The sequence below is a fragment of the Hirundo rustica genome, chromosome Z (assembly GCF_015227805.2).
Source record: "Hirundo rustica isolate bHirRus1 chromosome Z, bHirRus1.pri.v3, whole genome shotgun sequence".
Taxonomy (NCBI): domain Eukaryota; kingdom Metazoa; phylum Chordata; class Aves; order Passeriformes; family Hirundinidae; genus Hirundo; species Hirundo rustica.
The window spans coordinates 75,850,386-75,868,864 of NC_053488.1; the positions used below are offsets into that span (position 1 = coordinate 75,850,386).

Sequence of the window (18,479 nt, forward strand, 5' to 3'; positions counted from 1 at the left end):
GTTTATTTTAATGTAAACTGTTGCTTACTTTATCCTGTGAAAGCACAGATTATTTAGTCAAAATAGAGCCAAATCTCACTGCATTTGTCATTTCAAAATGCTGCCAAGTGAAAAGTGAAAAGGGAATGCTTTCAAATCTGATTTTGGTGCATTTGACAAGATTTTCATGCTTTTGACAAGATTTTGATAGTCTGGCTAGCAGACTTCATTTCCAGCATCAAATCACCCTGTTGTGAGTCACTGTGAACCAGAAAATGTTTTCCTTCCAGAAAAGAGGCAACTCAAAAAAACTCAACCCCAAAATTCGGTAACTAGGATCAGTGTGATTTTTTATCCTTAATTCTTGGGTTCAAACACACTGCATTCCTGGAAGGGTAAAGGCAGGCAAGGTGCATCCCTTTCTACTGCATGGATGAATATTTGTGTTTCCTACTTGAGACCAGGTTGGCGCTGGGTGCCTTGCGTTAATGCAGTGTTTTCAGCTGTACCCTTCAGTTGCAAAGGAAGACAAGCCCTCCCATACGCAGCGCTGCATTCCCCTGGGTGTGCCTGCCCTGTGTCCTGAGCACACCCATGCCCAGGTGCCCAGGGCTTACACAGTAGCCGTTCAACTCACTGGGATCCTGCTGCAGCACCCCAGACTGGGGAGCTCCCACCTGATAAACAATGTGGCTGCTCGGCTTAAAATGCTGTGGAGCTCTCCATACTGGCACTTCTGTGCCCAGTATCAAAGCCACGTGCCTAGGTCCGACATGGGCTGCCACTTGGGACACCGCGTGCTGCCACAGCCTCAATGTGTGTGACCATTCATAGCCCTGTCCCTGTGTCACTGAGACCCAGTGCAGATGATGGATTCTTTTCTTCACCCCTCTTTCATAGCACTGACCTGTACTCACCTGTCCCCTCTGTGATTACAGGCTGCTCTGGGTTACAGGCTGTGCCTATACTGCAGCTGGAAGTCAGCGCTGCTGCAGAGGTCCAGCACTACTGTTCATCGTCGGACCTGACAGGGCTTTAATGGAAGGTTTTGCTCTGCATGCACTGGGTATTTCTGAAGCCTTGTGAGTGTCTGCAACAGCCTGTGTGCTGCAAAACAGCACTGTGACTCTGCATCTCTCTTGTGTACCTGGAGTGGACATTGCTGTCCAGCAAATGCTGGGAGCCCACTGAAGCAGGGCTCGTGATGGTGTTACTGCCTGCCCTGTAGACCTGACCTCCTCACAAAGACATGCAAACATTGCCCATGGTGACATCCTGGCTGGGATGGCTGACAAAGTGTGCGAGATTGCTGCGGTCAAGCGCAGCTAGAGAAACAGGAAAGATGTGCTAGTGAACAGGAGGGGATTTATTTGTTCTGGCCCATTTGAGTGTACTGCTTCAGAAGGTGCTGGAAATCCAGTGCCATTCCTGGAGGATTCCACTCCATCACCACTTAGATGGTGCAGGTGCTGTAGACAGGTGAGCTCCACACAGGATCTCACTAATACTTGATCCTGGCTGCTGTAAATCCTCAGGCTGATATTTAGCAATGATCAAACAGCATCTCTCTGCTCTTTTCTCTCCACCGTCAAGCCACTGCAGATGACTGAGCCCAGCTCAAGACATTCCACATGATCAGCAGGAAACGCGGCTTTGGTGTTCCTGGCGTGCAGTTCTTCTCAATGATGGGAAACAGTTTAACTGCATCACTTGTCTGAGAAATCAAAATAGGCTTTGAATATCAGGCCCAAACATATATTAATACAAATTTGTTATTGGGAAAATGAGAGTTGTTAGTGTTGATATGGAGCTCCAGTGAGAGACCAAAAAGCAAAATATGAAGGAGAGTGCTGGAAATCACTCCCTGCAATTACAGCAGTATCAGTCCTATTTTGCTGTGGGACTGGAGAACCACACTGGAGAGAGATGGTGACTGTTTTTAAAGTTGATTAATGCCAGAGAACAATTTCAGAAACAGGTGCTAGCAGCTATGTGCAATTTGAGGTGGTCTGAGGGTAAACTAGATAACAACAGAGTGAAATAATATTTACCGGAGGAATGGTTGAACAGCTCCCAACACTTCTGACTGATGTGATGCTCTTAGTCCTTGTTCTGTGCCCAGCAATGGGAACAATACACTCTTCACTACTGAAACACACAAATGAATGCATTATTCCACTAGCAAGAAAAATATACCTTTGCCTTTATGAGCACTCTGTTTGAGTCTTCACTTTCTGGACGACAACTTGAAAACTTGTGACAGAATGTGCAAGTTTCAAACATTAACACTGGTTGTTCAAGACAGGCACTTTATGAAAGGAAGAATCTATTGTACAACAGCCATGTAAATATCAAGCACAAGAAGAGAAACCTCATGGTATTAAAACACTTCAGATCCTGCAGAACATTTTGACAATATTTAACTGAAAAGCAAAAGCAAATGAGAAGGTGTATGATCTCTGTATCCACATACACAGTGGGCTGGCACACTCAAGAAAAAATTTCACACACAAGGGGTTAGCCTGAAGGCAAGCAGGAATTTCTAAGTATATCAGGAAAGGAATTAAAAGCCACAACAACATACATTACAATATATTTGGATAAAACACTCCAAGGAGCTTGTTCTTGGTAACTTCAGCTGACTGAGCAGCAGAACATTTGGCTTTGACACAGTATCTGAATTATAACTTATAAATGTGTCCTAGGGTAACTTAATGATGCTTGTATCCCCAATCATCTGTTCTGTTTGTGCTGTATATTGAGTCCTGTGCCTTTAAGACTGGTTCTAAGAGCAAGGAGAAGCGCGGAGTTTGTTTTGAGAAAACTGCCTGACTCCTCCACATTCTTCTGCGGACGGGGTGTTTGGCAGAGGCTTGGAGAGACTGCAGGACAGAGATCTTTTTTTGCTTTTAGTTAGTTTCAGCTAGCTAGGGCAGAGAAGTTCTCTGGATTGTTTTTTCTTCCTTTTCCTTCGAACAGTTTAAACCTGCTGTGGACTGAAAACCCAGGGGAGCACTGGGGGCTGCACCTGCGGCCCACCGGGGCCTGGAGCTTGGCATTTTCCAGCAGCACCAGAGAGACTGGGACTGAGGAGAGACTGAGAGAGAGAGAGCTGAGCTACACCCACAGCAAGGACTTTCTCAATTTGCCATCTCACTTCAGAAGGAGAGGTTTTATTGTTTCATATTATTCATTCTTTATACTTGTATGCACTTCATTTGTTTAGTAAAATAGTTTTTTCCACTTTTCTCCAAAGGGTTTTTTTTACCGGACCGGTTGGAGGGAGGGGCCACGTGGGTTTGCTTCCTTAGAGGGATCCTATACAGGGGTTTTCTCCCAAATTTGTCCCAAACCAGGACATGCTTCTAACTGGTGCCCACTGCGGGGCACGAGAGAGTGGAAAAAACTTGTATTGATTATTATTAACTGCATTTTTTGGTTGTCCTTTGGGTGGGGATTAAACAGTCAGTGGCCATGTTGCTTCTTGAATTCCTAATGTCTCTTAGAACGAAGTCTTTTCTGCATTTCTGTTCCCTAGGCTTTTTTGAGGTCTTAATACCTTTCTAGTCCCTAGGTTTGTTTTCTTACCCAGAAATAGCTCCAATATTATCCCTAACATACAGCTTTTACACTAGGGATGCACAAATTAGAATAGCTATTTTGCTGGGTTCGGTGATTATGGTTTACAAGAAGCTTATAAAGATACTGGAGTTTGTTCTGGGTATGTTCAGTTTATAGTTTTTTCATCCTACCCTGCGTCCTAGTTCCAGCAGCATGTTTTGGGGATTTATCAACAATTGCACCCAGTTTGTTAGAGGAGGAGTAGGGAATGAGGCTCTTCAGCCTCTTCTTTCCTTCTCTTTTGAGTCAGTTACATCACTTTTGGAGAATGTTCAGGGTCTCCTGAATGTTAAAGACACCACCTTCCTGGTATTTCACCTGGTGACTTTCCTCTATATAGTTTATAGCTTTTCTAGAATGAGTCACACACTGCTAAACACTGTAGGGCAGCAGATGGAGGCAACGGAGCAGGGAGATAAATCAGTCACTCAGGCTGCAGCCAACCCCACAGCTACTCAGGCTGCAGCTAAACCAGACAGTAAGGCTAAGACACCAGCAGTTGCTGCAGTAAAGAAGAGAAAGAAGCACACAGACAAAACCGATCAACCAGTAGACGATGATTCAGGTGAAGGATCCTCAATGCCTCCTGACACCCAGTCAGGAGTCAAACCAACTGACACACAATCAGAAGCTGAAGCAACTGATGATACACAGTCAGAAGCCGAACCAACTGATTCAAAATCGGAAGCCAAATCAACTGGCACAAGATCGGGAGTCCAACCAACTAGCACACAATCAGAAGCCCAACCAACTGCTACCAGGTCAGGAGCCCGACCAACTGCTGCAAGATCAGGAGCCTCACCAACTACTGCAAGAGCAGGAGATACTATTGAGTCCTTTTCCCTGAAGGATCTTCGTGGCCTAAGAAAAGATTATACTCGACGACCTGATGAATCTATAATTAGTTGGTTAGTCCGTCTTTGGGATGCTGCAGGCGAGGCTACAATACTGGATGGCACTGAAGCAAGACATCTGGGATCCCTATCACATGATCCAGTTATTGACCAAAAAATGATGAAGGAGGCTAGTCCTTGCAGTCTCTTGGAACGGGTCCTGGGAAGTGTGGCACAAAGATATCTGTGTGCTGACGATCTCTATATGCAGCAAACCCAGTGGAAAACCATTGAACAAGGGATTCAGCGCTTGAGGGAAATGGCAGTGGCAGAGATTGCCTTCTCAGATGACATAAACAATAGGGACCCCGACTTGATACCATGTACACCTGTAATGTGGCGAAAACTTGTATGACTTGGGCCACAAGAATACTCCTCTGCTTTAGCAATAATGAAGCGAGATGAGACAGAGGAGACTGTGCTTGATATGGCGAAGAAGCTCCAAACATATGCAGATGCCGTGCATGGTCCAACACATGCAAGAATTGCAGCTCTGGAAACACAGGTGCAGGGATTAGCAGACAAGATGGAGGAGAATCACAAAGAACTCAAGGAAGACATTCTCCAAATCTCTGCAGTACAGGTTAGAGGCTCTGCACCACACGCAAACGTTCCCTAGATAGAGAGGGAAAAGGCATCCCACGGGCTAAGCTGTGGGTCCTCCTGCGTGAATGTGGGGAAAACATGAAAAGTTGGGATGGAAAATCTACTGATGCTATGACACAATGGCTGCATGAATTGTTGGATGGCAAGACTATGAGAGGAAGTTCCAGCAAGAAGGAAGCAGCTCCGGTTACCCAGGGAAAGAAGGATAACCAGGCTTAGAGGGGCCCTGCTTCTAGCCAGGTAGAGGCTAGGGAAAACCGTGTTTTTTGGACTGTGTGGATTCATTGGCCTGGCACATCAGAACCACAAAAATATGAGGCCTTAGTTAACACTGGTGCACAGTGCACATTACTCCCATCAAAACATGTGGGAGAAGAATCTGTTTCCTTTGCTGGGGTGACAAGGAGTTCACAAGATTTTACTTTAGTAGAAGCTGATGTGAGCCTGACTGGAAATGAGTGGAAGAGACACCCTATTGTGACTGGCCCAGAAGCTCCATGCATTTTGGACATAGACTTCCTCCAAAATGGGTATTTCAAAGACCCAAAGGGATTTAGGTGAGCATTCAAGATAGCAGCTGTGGAGACAGAGGGTGTTAAGCAGTTGAATACCTTGCCTGGACTCTCAGAGAACCCATCTGCTGTAGGTCTTCTGAAGGTGGAAGAGCAACAAGTGCTAATTGCCACTTCAACAGTGCATCGCCGACAGTACAGAACAACTCGAGATGCTGTAATTCCCATCCACAAGATGATCCGTGAGCTGGAGAGCCAAGGGGTGGTCAGCAAAACCCACTCACCCTTCAACAGCCCCATCTGGCCTGTGCGCAACTCTGACGGAGAATGGAGATTGACCGTGGACTACCGTGCCTTGAATGAAGTGACTCCACCATTGAGCGCTGCTGTGCCGGACATGCTGGAACTCCAGTACGAGCTGGAGTCCAAGGCAGCAAAATGGTATGCCACAATTGACATTGCTAATGCCTTTTTCTCCATTCCTCTGGCTGCAGAATGCAGGCCTCAGTTTGCTTTCACCTGGAGGGGCATGCAGTACGCCTAGAACCGACTGACCCAGGGGTAGAAACACAGCCCCACCATCTGCCATGGACTGATCCAGGCTGCACTGGAAGAAGGTGAGACTCCGGAACATCTACAGTACATTGATGACATCATTGTGTAGGAAAACACAGCAATGGAAGTGTTTGAGAAAAGAGAGAAGATAATCCAGATTCTCCTGAAGGCTGGCTTTGCTATCGAGAAGAGCACAGTTAAGGGACCTGCTCGAGAGATCCAGTTTCTGGGAGTAAAGTGGCACGATGGAAGGCATCAGATTCCCACTGAAGTCATCAACAAGATCACAGCAATGTGTCCACCAACCAACAAAAAGGAAACACAAGCTTTCCTAGGCGCCATAGGTTTCTGGAGGATGCACATTCCTGAGTACAGCCAGATTGTGAGCCCTCTCTACCTGGTTACCCGCAAGAAGAACAATTTCCACTGGGGCCCTGAACAGCAACAAGCCTTTGCCCAGATCAAGCAGGAGATCGCTCATGCAGTGGCCCTTGACCCAGTCAGGACGGGACCAGAGGTGAAGAACGTGCTCTACTCAGCAGCCGGGAACAATGGCCTGTCCTGGAGCCTTTGGCAGAAGGTGCCTGGGGAGACTCGAGGCCGACCACTGGGATTCTGGAGTCGAAGCTACAGAGGGTCCGAAGCCAATTACACTCCAACAGAGAAGGAAATCTTGGCTGCCTATGAAGGAGTTCAAGCCACCTCAGAAGTAGTAGGCACTGAAACACAACTCCTGCTGGCACCTTGACTACCGGTGCTGGGATGGATGTTCAAAGCAGAAGTTCCCTCTACCCACCATGCCACCAATGCCACATGGAGCAAATGGATTGCCCTCATCACTCAGCGCGCCCGCATTGAAAACCCAAATCGCCCTGGGATTTTAGAAATAATTACAAACTAGCCCGAAGGTGAAAACTTTAGTCTCACAGATGAAGAAGAGCAGGAACAAGTGACACGTGCTGAAGAAGGTCCACCATACAACCAACTGCCAGCAGAAGAAACAACTATGCTTTTTTCACTGATGGTTCCTGCCACATCGTTGGGATGAACCAGAAGTGGAAAGCAGCTGTATGGAGCCCCACACAACAGGTTGCACAAGCCACTGAAGGAGAAGGTGGGTCAAGCCAACTCGCTGAGCTCAAAGCTGTTCAACTGGCCCTGGACATTGCTGAAAGAGAGAAGTGGCCAAAGCTCTACCTCTACACTGATTCGTGGATGGTGGCCAATGCTCTGTGGGGTTGGCTGGAGAAGTGGAAAAAGGCCAATTGGCAGCGTAAGGGAAAACCAATCTGGGCTGCAGATGAGTGGAAGGACATTGCCACTCGGGTAGAGAAGCTACCTGTCAAAGTCCGTCATGTAGATGCCCATGTCCCCAAGAGTCAGGGTAATGAGGAGCACCGAAACAACGAGCAGGTAGATCAGGCTGCAAAGATAGAGGTGTCAAAGATAGACTTAGGTTGGCAACACAAGGGAGAGTTGTTCCTAGCTCGATGGGCCCATGATGCCTCAGGCCATCAGGGCAGAGATGCCACCTACAAGTGGGCACGAGACCGAGGGGTGGATCTAACCATGGACAGTATTTCTCAGGTTATCCATGACTGTGAGACGTGTGCTGCCATCAAGCAGGCCAAGCGGGTGAAGCCCCTATGGTATGGCGGGCGATGGTCCAAGTATAAGTACGAGGAAGCCTGGCAGATTGACTACATCACCCTTCCCCAAACCCGCCAAGGCAAGCGCTACGTGCTCACAATGGTAGAGGCCACCACAGGATGGCTGGTGACCTACTCTGTGCCTCACGCTACGGCCCATAACACCATTCTAAGCCATAAAAAACAAGTTATTTGGAGGCATGGTACCCCTGAGAGGATTGAGTCAGACAATGGAACTCATTTCAAGAACAGCCTCATCAACAACTGGGCTAGGGAACATGGCATTGAGTGGGTGTACCATATCCCCTATCATGCATCAGCTTCAGGGAAAATAGAAAGATACAACGGACTGCTAAAAACCACCCTGAAAGCACTGGGTGGGGGATCATTCAAAAACTGGGAGCAGCATCTAGCAAAGGCCACCTGGTTAGTTAACACCCGAGGTTCCACCAACAGAGCAGGCCCCGCCCAATCTGAGTCCCTACATACAGTAGATGGACAGAAAATCCCAGTAGTACATGTAAGAGGTTTGTTAGGGAAGACAGTTTGGATCAATTCTGCTTCAAGCACAGAGGATCCCATCCGTGGGATTGTCTTTGCTCAAGGACCAGGCTGCACATAGTAGGTAATGCAGAAAGATGGAACCACACGATGTGTACCCCAGGGAGATTTGATTGTTGGGTGAGAACTGTGTGTAATTATCGCTGTGTGCTGAATAGTACTGCCACTGTATGTAGATGTATATTGCATATTGTTTTTATATAGATGTATGTGTGTGTAGAGCTGGAGTATATATTAGTTTTAGTAAATTGACGATATGAGGATAAGGGGTGGAATGTCCTAGGGTAACTTAATGATGCTTGTATCCCCAATCGTCTGTTCTGTTTGTGCTGTATATTGAGTCCTGTGCCTTTAAGACTGGTTCTAAGAGCAAGGAGAAGCGCGGAGTTTGTTTTGAGAAAACTGCCTGACTCCTCCACATTCTTCTGCGGACGGGGTGTTCGGCAGAGGCTTGGAGAGACTGCAGGACAGAGATCTTTTTTTGCTTTTAGTTAGTTTCAGCTAGCTAGGGCAGAGAAGTTCCCTGGACTGGTTTTTCTTCCTTTTCCTTCAAACAGTTTAAACCTGCTCTGGACTGAAAACCCAGGGGAGCACTGGGGGCTGCACCTACGGCCCACCGGGGCCTGGAGCTCGGCATTTTCCAGCAGCGCTGGAGAGACTGGGACTGAGGAGACACTGAGAGAGAGAGCTGAACTAAAGCCACGGCCAGGACTTTCTCAATTTGCCATCTCACTTCAGAAGGAGAGGTTTTATTGTTTCATACTATTCATTCTTTATACTTGTATGCACTTCATTTGTTTAATAAAATAGTTTTTTCCACTTTTCTCCAAAGAGGTTTTTTTACCAGACCAGTTGGAGGGAGAGGCCACTTGGGTTTGCTTCCTTAGAGGGATCCTATACAGGGGTTTTCTCCCAAATTTGTCCCAAACCAGGACAAAATGTTATTTAGAAGTAGTATTTTAACATCAGGAACTACTTGATTACCAATATTAGCTGAAATGAAGACAAAGGGGAAAAAAATCCATCACAGAAAATTGGTCTTTGAAGTGCAAGATCTGTCTTCTCATTAGATACTACAACAGAGCTGGACAATCATAGCACCAATAGGAAGGGTATTTACTGCTAGATTTTCAAAGTAAATTGAATTTTTAGTCTTCAGTTTGAACAAGGACAGCTGAAGAGCAGTCCCTCTTGAGCTACTTGGCATATTTACATTTTTGGGAGCAAGGGAAGGGCCACATTCCCAGACAGTAAATGAGAATCTTTACCTGTAATGACTGAATTCCTCATTTAAAGCTGATGAGTTGACCAGCTCAGGGCACACACCTTCATTCTCCTTGCACTCACAGAATCCTCCTTGACCTGCCTGACCTTCCTGTTCTGCAGCATTTTCAATTAATCTTTTGCCCTTAAAAGAAGTAACTGCACCACTCTCTGCATCTTCACTGGACTTCCAAGGCACAGCTGGCCCTTCAGCTTTTTCCAAGGCTGAACTCAACTCTGACATTTTCAGTCTTTGTGTATGTTCAGCTGCATCAGCCTCTTCCTCACTGCTACTCATGGCGCTGTCAGAGGCTCTGCTTTCAAAGAAATCACCCACTTCACACATGAGGTCTTCGCTGTTTTCTTCATTTTTGTTGAAGAAGTTGAGCTCTTTCTCAGCATCTTCCACAAATTCCAATACCTCTGTATTGTCATCCTCATCAGAATCTGCAGGGTAAAGCAGTTCACCATCTTCCTGCATTTCCTTTGCATAGCCACTGGCAGCAATCTCTTTATCCAGAGAACACTCTCTCCTGTGAAAAAGGAATATTTTCTTTTAATACGCTAAATTTAATAAGCCAAGTTACCAATATACTACATTTTGGGCTTAAAATGCTAACCAAGCTACACTAAAATTACCCACACCATTAACAAAAAATTCACTGTTGAAACGCACAAAAGACTTCATGGTGCTGAGCTTTAGGTGAAATACTAACGTAATCCAAGAAAAGAAAACTCCTCCCAAAGATTTCATCTCCATAACCTGCATTTATGTTTAGTTTTTTTAACAGGAAATTGTTCTACTTTAGCAGGAATAACATTTGGGTTTAAGTTCAAATCATGCTTAAGCAAACAGAATAATAAAGGGTCTGACATACAAAGGCTGATTAAAGTGTGGAAATCTTCAGGAAAAGTGCTCAGGATGAAATAGAACCCTTTTCATGGCAATAGTTTAGGTCTTAAATGAGGGAAAAATCAATTTACTTTTTAGAGGTAATAAAAGACTTTGAGAAGTTTAAATGCAATAATGCCTGAGGAGGCCTCACCCTATTTACAAGCATTTTAAAAATAGTTTTAAAATGGAAACCCAAATTAATCCTCAATATAGTAGAACTGTCAAACTGGCTGATTCTGCATCACTGTTAAAATTTCCTGGACATTCAACATTTGAATCAAGCTTTCCAGGTTGACCTCTCTTCTTTGGTTGCAAGAAGACAAAGAAGACAGCAGAGGGTTTTCAAGCACACTTGAAAACGAGTTATAGTGACTCTGAACAATAGAAATGAGAAAATGATAACTTAAAATTGCATAGCCAGGCCTATTTTTTTATTTCTCCCATAGTCCTCTCTCACAGGAATCCACTTTACTCAGAAAACCAACACTAGTGCCATAACTAGAACTCAAATTCATCTGGTCATTTCTACCTGATGTCTTTGAAGGTTGGGAAGAGCTCACTCTCATAGCTGAAGCGTTTCTTGAAGAACTCCTTAATACAATTAACATCTCTGTTAAAATACCTGTAAAAATAGGAAATTATTAAAAAAAAAAAAAAAAAAAAAAGTGAAGTCTATTGCAACGAGAAGTATTCACCCTATATGATTTTATTTGAAATTTTTTTCTATTAGTGATCTCAAGCCAAAAGGCTAGGATGAGAAACTGGATATAGTTCATTTCTGAGTGTTCCTTAACCAAACAGTATTATTATCTCTGAGAAGAAACTCATTGCATATTTATTCTGCAGTTAACATTTCTACTTATTCCTCATTTGGAACATTACTTGTGCTGCATCACAACAATGGCAGAAAAAGATTCAGGAAAAGACTTATGGAAACAAGTAATGGTTGACTGTTTGCTGTCATCAGCATTTGTCAGATTCACTTGGAAAAACACCTTCAGATCTAAACCTACCATTCAGCATTTGCATGTGATGTTGAAATCATCTGAGGGAAATCAATCAAAGTGGCATGGTCGTTATTATCCAAGATGAGATTAAACTCATTGAAATCCCCATGGATCAGACCGTGATTGGCAAGTTTTACAATCAGGTCCATTAATTCACTGTAGACGGCAGCAGGATCGTCTATATGGTGCACCTGGCACCTGAAAAGTTAAGCAAAATAAAATATGTGAACCTTGAAAGCCTTAATTTAAAAATACAGATAAAGTACACAAAATACATCTGACAGAATGCCAGAGTAATTCAAATTAAAAGGGCCCTCAGGTCTCTGGTCCAGGATCCTCCTGAAAGCTGAGTCAAATCTGAGACTGTACCAGAATGCTCAAGTCTCTGTCAAGCTGGGATAGAAAACTTCCAGGAAGGGAGAGAGACAGTGAAACCTTCCCAAGCAACCTGTGCCACTTTCTCTCTGTCCTCAAGAGGAGAAAATGCCTTCTTTTAGCCAAGCTAAACCTCATCTAAACTCACACTCCTCATCTCCCATTGAGCACTGCTGTCACAATGCATTATGTAAATAATGGACAAGTAAACGTCTATGTTTCTTCTGTTTTACGTAATCTTATGTCAGTAAGAGCTAAATCTTCTTACAGTGAAATTCAAATGGCCCCTGGCATGTTCTTTTACAAAATCCGATTTTCTAGATTATGTTAGGAAAAGAAGAAAAAGTAAACTTCCACTGCAGACTGCCACAAGGAACTTGAAGCGTTCTGTTTACACAATGGATGTGGAATCGTTTAACAAATGAGGGTGGGAAGACGGAATACAAGGAAGTCCTTGCCACACTATTCTTCAACTGTTTTACTTTGGAATTAATTCCCTTTTGATTAAACTTGAGATCTTGAATCCTATACAACAGAATGGGCTGGTTTGTTCTACAACTAGACACTTGAGGTCTCTGGACTAGACCTGGTTATTGTATGAAAGAGACAGGCCTTTTGCATTCAAAACCAAACCAACCCTTCACCTACAAACCTCAATAATATTTATTGCTTCTAGAGGTTGGAAAACTCAAGCAAAACTATCTTTCTCAAAAGCCCAAAACCAGATTATACGTGGTAGTCTCTATAAACAGTGCAGAAGTGAGTTACAATCTCACCTGAATTAACAGAGCAAGGATCACAAACTGGAGCTCAGCATATGAGGGGTATTAGTTCTCTATATACGAAGAATACAGAAAACATACAGAATATGCAATTTCTGTGTAGAAAACAAGGAAAAACCCTAACCCAGTTACTTTTCCTAAGGCTGTCAAGGTCTTTGTAACACAGAGAATTCAAGTTTCACTACTTACAAAGGATATCCATCAACAAGCTCCATAACAACCGCATGCCTGTTGTAGTCTATGGGCTTTGGAACGGGAAATTCTCTGTCATGCAAAACCTGGAAAGAGACAACACATTGGAAAATTAAAATTAAATAGTTAAGGAAACATTACATATATTGACAAACCCACACCTAAGATAAGCAGTATGTATCACTGTGATAGCAGCATATATTGCCCAAATCACATGCTTAAGAAGGAAAGCATCCTCACAGCCATTGGAACTTTCACTGCAAAGACAATAAAATGCCTCTGTTTAGACACTGAGTTCACCACCCACAGTTTAATTATCATGCATGTGGAAGAAAACCACATCAGACTGGAGAAATGACAGAACCTTATCTGGTACATTAGCCTGTGGAATCAGCAGCAGATAACTGGAAAGGGGGTATTTGGCATTAGAAAAGAATTCCCCACTAAGCTGCTGCCGATACACTCCTGCCTGATTAGTCAATCTATGTTCAGTTGCTTGTAACAACAAGTTAATTCTTAAATAGTAATAATCAGCATTATACCACACTTAGGATTAACCAAAGGTAGGTCATAATATTTTGAGGCTCTCTTGTTTGCCCTTTCTAGCACAAATTCATTGGATCTACTCAGCTTTTCTATGGGTTCATTATCCTTTTACTCATCCTGTTGCTACCAGTGACCTTTTCTAAGAGTCCTAAGTTAAAGCAAAACAAATACAGTTTTTGTGACTTAAGTATTACTGCTTTTCAGCACCCAGTTCAGCTAATACTGCTTTTCAGCACTCAATTAAACCTCCCTCAATCCTCTGCTCAGGGAAACTGACCCCCACAATTACATTCCTACAAGTTCTGACCACGTAAGTCTTTACCAGTTGGACCTCCTGGACCAATACCGAAGTTCTAAATTATGGTGTTCATTTTTTCTCTCTTTCTGCAGAAGCCATTGAGACAATCCATCATGGCTCTTTTTCACAAGAACAAGAAAATCATATTTCATGTATATATTACTATTGAAGAGCACAAAGGGAGAAAGGAAAACTAGGTTTTTATTAATAATTAGTTTTCAGCTATCATCTTTCATCACTGTACAATATCTGTATTTTAAAGCAGGTAAAGGACCACAGAATTCAAGGGTAGCAGTATACGCTTGGGAATGAAATTGCTTCTCACAGCACAGAACTAATTGTGCCTTTGTAGATTAAAACACCAGTTTTCATCCGAAAGATTTCCCTCAATAGCACAGCAACAAGTGAAAGCTTCTTAGAATAAAAAGTAGATTAATTTTAAGAAATGATAGCTGCTTCCTAGTTTATGCAATAACTTTTGAAGGAAAAACAGTAGAACTGTTCTGAAATATAGATTATCTATCCATGAATAACATCATCAATTTGAAATTCTCCCATGACACCTGAATCTGTTCTGCGTGATTTCAATGGCAAGGCTTAATTTTGGCACTGGGAAGTGTACAACTGAAACTTTCTGAAATGTACACTTTAAGTCTATTAGGACAGAGGAAAAAATGAAGCATAAATCCTACCAGTACTGCAAACAAAACCTGATCAAAAGACAGCCTGAGAGGCATCTTCCAGCCTGTCCCACCTTTGTTGACACTGTGTGAGCGGCCACCTACCTTCATGTAGGCAAACTCCTTCATAGCTGCTATCCGGGACAAGTACAGCCAGGACATTTTGTGCCTGTGCTTGTGGTAGTCACGTTTGCTTTTCAGGTTGCGGAAGGAGGTTCTCCCCAGCCGGTGCAATTTCAGCGCAAACCGTTGCTCCTCTTCATTGGCAACAATATAAATATCTAGAAAATATGTAACAGCACAGACCTAAGAAATGAATGCTATCTAACAAGCCAGCAGAAAAACTGCAGTGAAAGTTCGTTACCACACTCCTCACCCTTTCGGACCCACAAGTTTTAGCAAAAGCAGCTAATTACGTAGTGTGTATCAGAGATTTGAACATGAAGAAATTACTTTTACACTCCAATAGAAGAAATGCTGATAGGATCTAAAGCATCTTTCTGTGTTCTGGTGTTCTTAAGCACACCCTGGAAGACTTTCTCCTTCCTGGTGAATGGACAGACAACTCAAGGGACCTGACTCTTAATTTAAGGTGTTAACAAATACCCTAAACTTAATTTCTAGCATTTGTCCCAAATAATTCCCTTCACCAATTACAAAAGTCACATTCTGTATCAAGCTACACAAACATAAGAGGAACTAAGGTAGTGTTCTGATAGTTTTGAGCCTATTTTACTTTACTGCCTTATTTTTAAGTGGGATAAAAAAGCTGAAATTATCTTTTTGTTACATAGTTTGAAACACTTCACAAAGCACAACATAAGTAGCACCTGCCTGCAATGTACCTTTTAAAATAACAAACTAAGAAACAGAGAGAATGGGCAAAATGCAATTACACTGTTGTGAAAAAACTACTCTAATGTAGCCAGAAACCTCTCAGAGCACTTGAACATGCTATGTTCAAATACATCTTGATGTCTGACAGATTAACTGATCTGACTATCCAGACAAGAACTACCTTCATTTCTAGCAAAATATTTCCAATATTACAGATGTGTTTGCTTTAAAAAATCTGTAAAAAATTATTTTAGTTTACCTGATTCTTTGCCAACACCCATCTGGTTTCCCACAGAATTGATGACTTGTCGGGAAGAGAGAGTTTTCAGAGCCAGATAATCATATCCTGCATTAGTTAACCGATAACCCTGGACAGCTGGGTAAAAATAAAATACATTTCACTCCTTATTACACATACAGCACATTTAAAATAAATCTCAGCTTAGTCTTGTTTCTTAAAATACATAACACCCAAGTAATATTTCACCCCTTGGCTCTTACCAGCCCAATTTGACTGAAGGGTGAAGATGTTTAAACTGGATTGGAACAACCCTCAATCCTCTGAAGAAGTGGGACAAAAGGGAGAGAAATTTCCCATAGATATCTCCACTGTGTTTGCAGGGCCAGATTCAACTAAAAGGCTGAAGGGAAGGGGGAAAGGCCTGCACAACTTTGTCATATGGCTGATAATAAATGCTGCTTTAGCAGCTGATCCTGAGGCAGTGATATGTCCAAGGATTGTGCACTCTGTTCCAGAACTGTGAGGATATCACTCATCTGGATTGATTCCTACATGCACTTGAACATTGCTTCAGGTGATGATTCTATTTACCTTAATCTGAGAAAAAAATAAAGTTAACTGTTTATTTTTTCCCTGTCTGTCACTGCTAAAAGTACAAGCAGACATAGCAGCTGGTGCTGCACAAATTCACATCTCCAGGCTGAAATGAGATAAGGTAAAACAAAAACTCTGGCCAGCCCTACGTCCCAGCCAGGTGGGCAGGTACCACTGTGAGGTACTGGGGACAGGATAAGAAAGGGAGACACAAAACAACACAAAATTCAAACTCACTTTTAGTTCGTTTGTAAGCCAGAAGTTTGTGCTTCACCAGCTCTCTCAAAATTTTATTACAGCCGCCATGTTTAAGGCTGGCAATGGAAGCAATTAAGCTAGCAGGAACTATTTCATGGTTCTTCATGCCCATTTCCACCTAAAGCAGTAATTAAAAACAGATTTATCCGCCCTGTGTTCAACAATTACATTACAGATTTTAAGACTTAACTTTCTACATTTTAAGACTTAACAAACCTTTCCATTTACTTCACTGCTCCTTGGCAGCTTATGTACGACCCACCCTGGGAAGCTTCAGTGCCACCCACGACCTGAGTGGCTAATTAGATTTCGGTCCCAGACAAGGGAAGCAGAGAGAGCAGAGATGCTGTGGATGCTGCCTCACCCTGATGGGTCTGCGACCACCCGAGCATCCCCAGGGACTCTCCTTGGCATCCCCAGAGACTCCCGCGCATGCCCAAGAACTCCCTGCCCCTCCCGATTCCCCTTGGCAAGGCGGCTGAATGAAATACAAGCCCAAACCAGGCCCTCCCCAGAATGCATTTAAACTCAAATCCAAATGTTTTGGCAAGCTCATTGTTAAAAATGATCCTACAACGTTGGCTTTTGCATTTATGTATTAGCTTTTGCATGTTGTTATTAATCATAAGTATTCAAATATGGCAAAATTTATAATTTATTTTTGCTGCTTGTTAATATATTATCATATCATATCATATCATATCATATCATATCATATCATATCATATCATATCATATCATATCATATCTCATATCTCATATCTCATATCATATATCATATCATATCATATCATATCAACCGTACTTAAAAGTGTGCATGGAAATAATGGAAAAAGTAGTGTGATTGTTATAAATACCTATTATAAAGTTGGCTTTTTGCAAATATTAAGATAAATGCTATATGTATAATGTTAAAATAACTCTGCTCTAAGAATATAGGGTTTTTTTATTTGTTTGTTTGCTTAAACATAGCAGGGAGATAACTGATATATTGTTATAATTGAACTGTCTGTTTGGTTAAGATAACAACCAGTAAACATATCATAAAGACCTTGCTACTGATATACTATCAGCACCTGCCATCTAAAAATAGACCAAAGCCCAAACAAAAAATAATAAAGAAGCAAGACTAAAATCACAACAAAGAAACAAGCATACTCTAAAGGTACAGACCCCAAAAAGAGCCATACTAACCAGTTCTTTAAAAAGTATAAATATGCATAATAGTCTATAAATATGCAACAAGCTAATGTAATATAAAAAGTATTTAAAGAATGTCTCTGAAGATAGCAAGTGTACTCTTGACTATGTACCAAGCATCTGGCTGCTAACCCTATATTTTATTATCTCTGTCTTCTATTATCTTTTTATTGAACTTCTAAAAATCTTATCAAAAAAGTAAACCTTGTTTTTCACAGTGATGAATATATAATATCTATATATACATTGTACAGCTTATAGAAATAGTGGTGTGATTATATTGTGGGCCTTAGTAAAACATGAAATGTTTAAATGCTTCTATGTAACTAAGAGAATGGTGTAAACCAATTATTTTGTTTTCCCACATCTGCTGACTGACCTCTCAGTCAGTCACCTCTCACACCTTAGTGTCACAAACCAGAGCACTGGAGGAGAATTGGAGAAGAACTTGTCAACTCCCCGTTACCAGGGAAGTGTGAAACAACAGGATGAAACCACAAGAAGGAACTAAATATATTGACCTGATCTGCAGGATGCCATGAAGATAGGTCAGAGAGTAAAACCAAAACAAGAAAGAGTTCCTGCAACATCAAAAGCTCCCAAGAATGTTTGAATAATGCATGAAACTTATGAAGATATATGCACCTGATATAAGTACATATTATATTATTGTCTTTTTGCAAATATTAAAAATGAATGTTATATGTATAATGTTGGAAAACTTTGCTGTATGAATATAGTTTCTTTTATTCCTGCTATTAACAAAACTTAGAAATAATAGTGCAATACATATATTTCTTGGATATAGCATGGTATGTAGAATGTTTTTTCTTCATGTAGCTAACTCAGAGAATGGTAAAATTAATCAGGAAATTCCTCGCATTCTTGGATTATCCTATCTGGATGAAGATAATGGTGACAGACCCCAGAACACT

At 42.2% G+C, this 18,479-nt stretch overlaps 1 protein-coding gene across 1 annotated transcript; it reads right to left on the reverse strand.

Annotated features, from left to right (window-relative positions):
- Nucleotides 1-1,544: 1,544 nt before the first annotated feature.
- RIOK2 (RIO kinase 2) lies at nt 1,545-16,495 on the reverse strand. Its single transcript, XM_040091071.2, has 9 exons — nt 16,324-16,495; nt 15,511-15,627; nt 14,520-14,695; nt 12,888-12,976; nt 11,548-11,739; nt 11,064-11,156; nt 9,645-10,172; nt 2,031-2,127; nt 1,545-1,693 (listed from the first exon to the last, which is right to left on the reverse strand). The coding sequence occupies exons 1-9, from the start codon at nt 16,454-16,456 to the stop codon at nt 1,568-1,570; spliced, it is 1,551 nt and encodes a 516-aa protein (XP_039947005.1). The 5' UTR covers nt 16,457-16,495; the 3' UTR covers nt 1,545-1,567.
- Between the last annotated feature and the right edge of the window lie 1,984 nt (nt 16,496-18,479).

Bases quoted from the DNA above. Each gene is read 5' to 3' on its own strand.
- RIOK2 (XM_040091071.2), bottom strand. From the start codon at position 16,456: ATGGGCATGAAGAACCATGAAATAGTTCCTGCTAGCTTAATTGCTTCC. The intron at 11,157-11,547 runs GTAGGTTTAGAT...CTATTTTTACAG, and splicing joins TCACATGCAAATGCTGAATG to GTATTTTAACAGAGATGTTA. The intron at 1,694-2,030 runs GTAAATATTATT...TTGATTTCTCAG, and splicing joins GCTGTTCAACCATTCCTCCG to ACAAGTGATGCAGTTAAACT.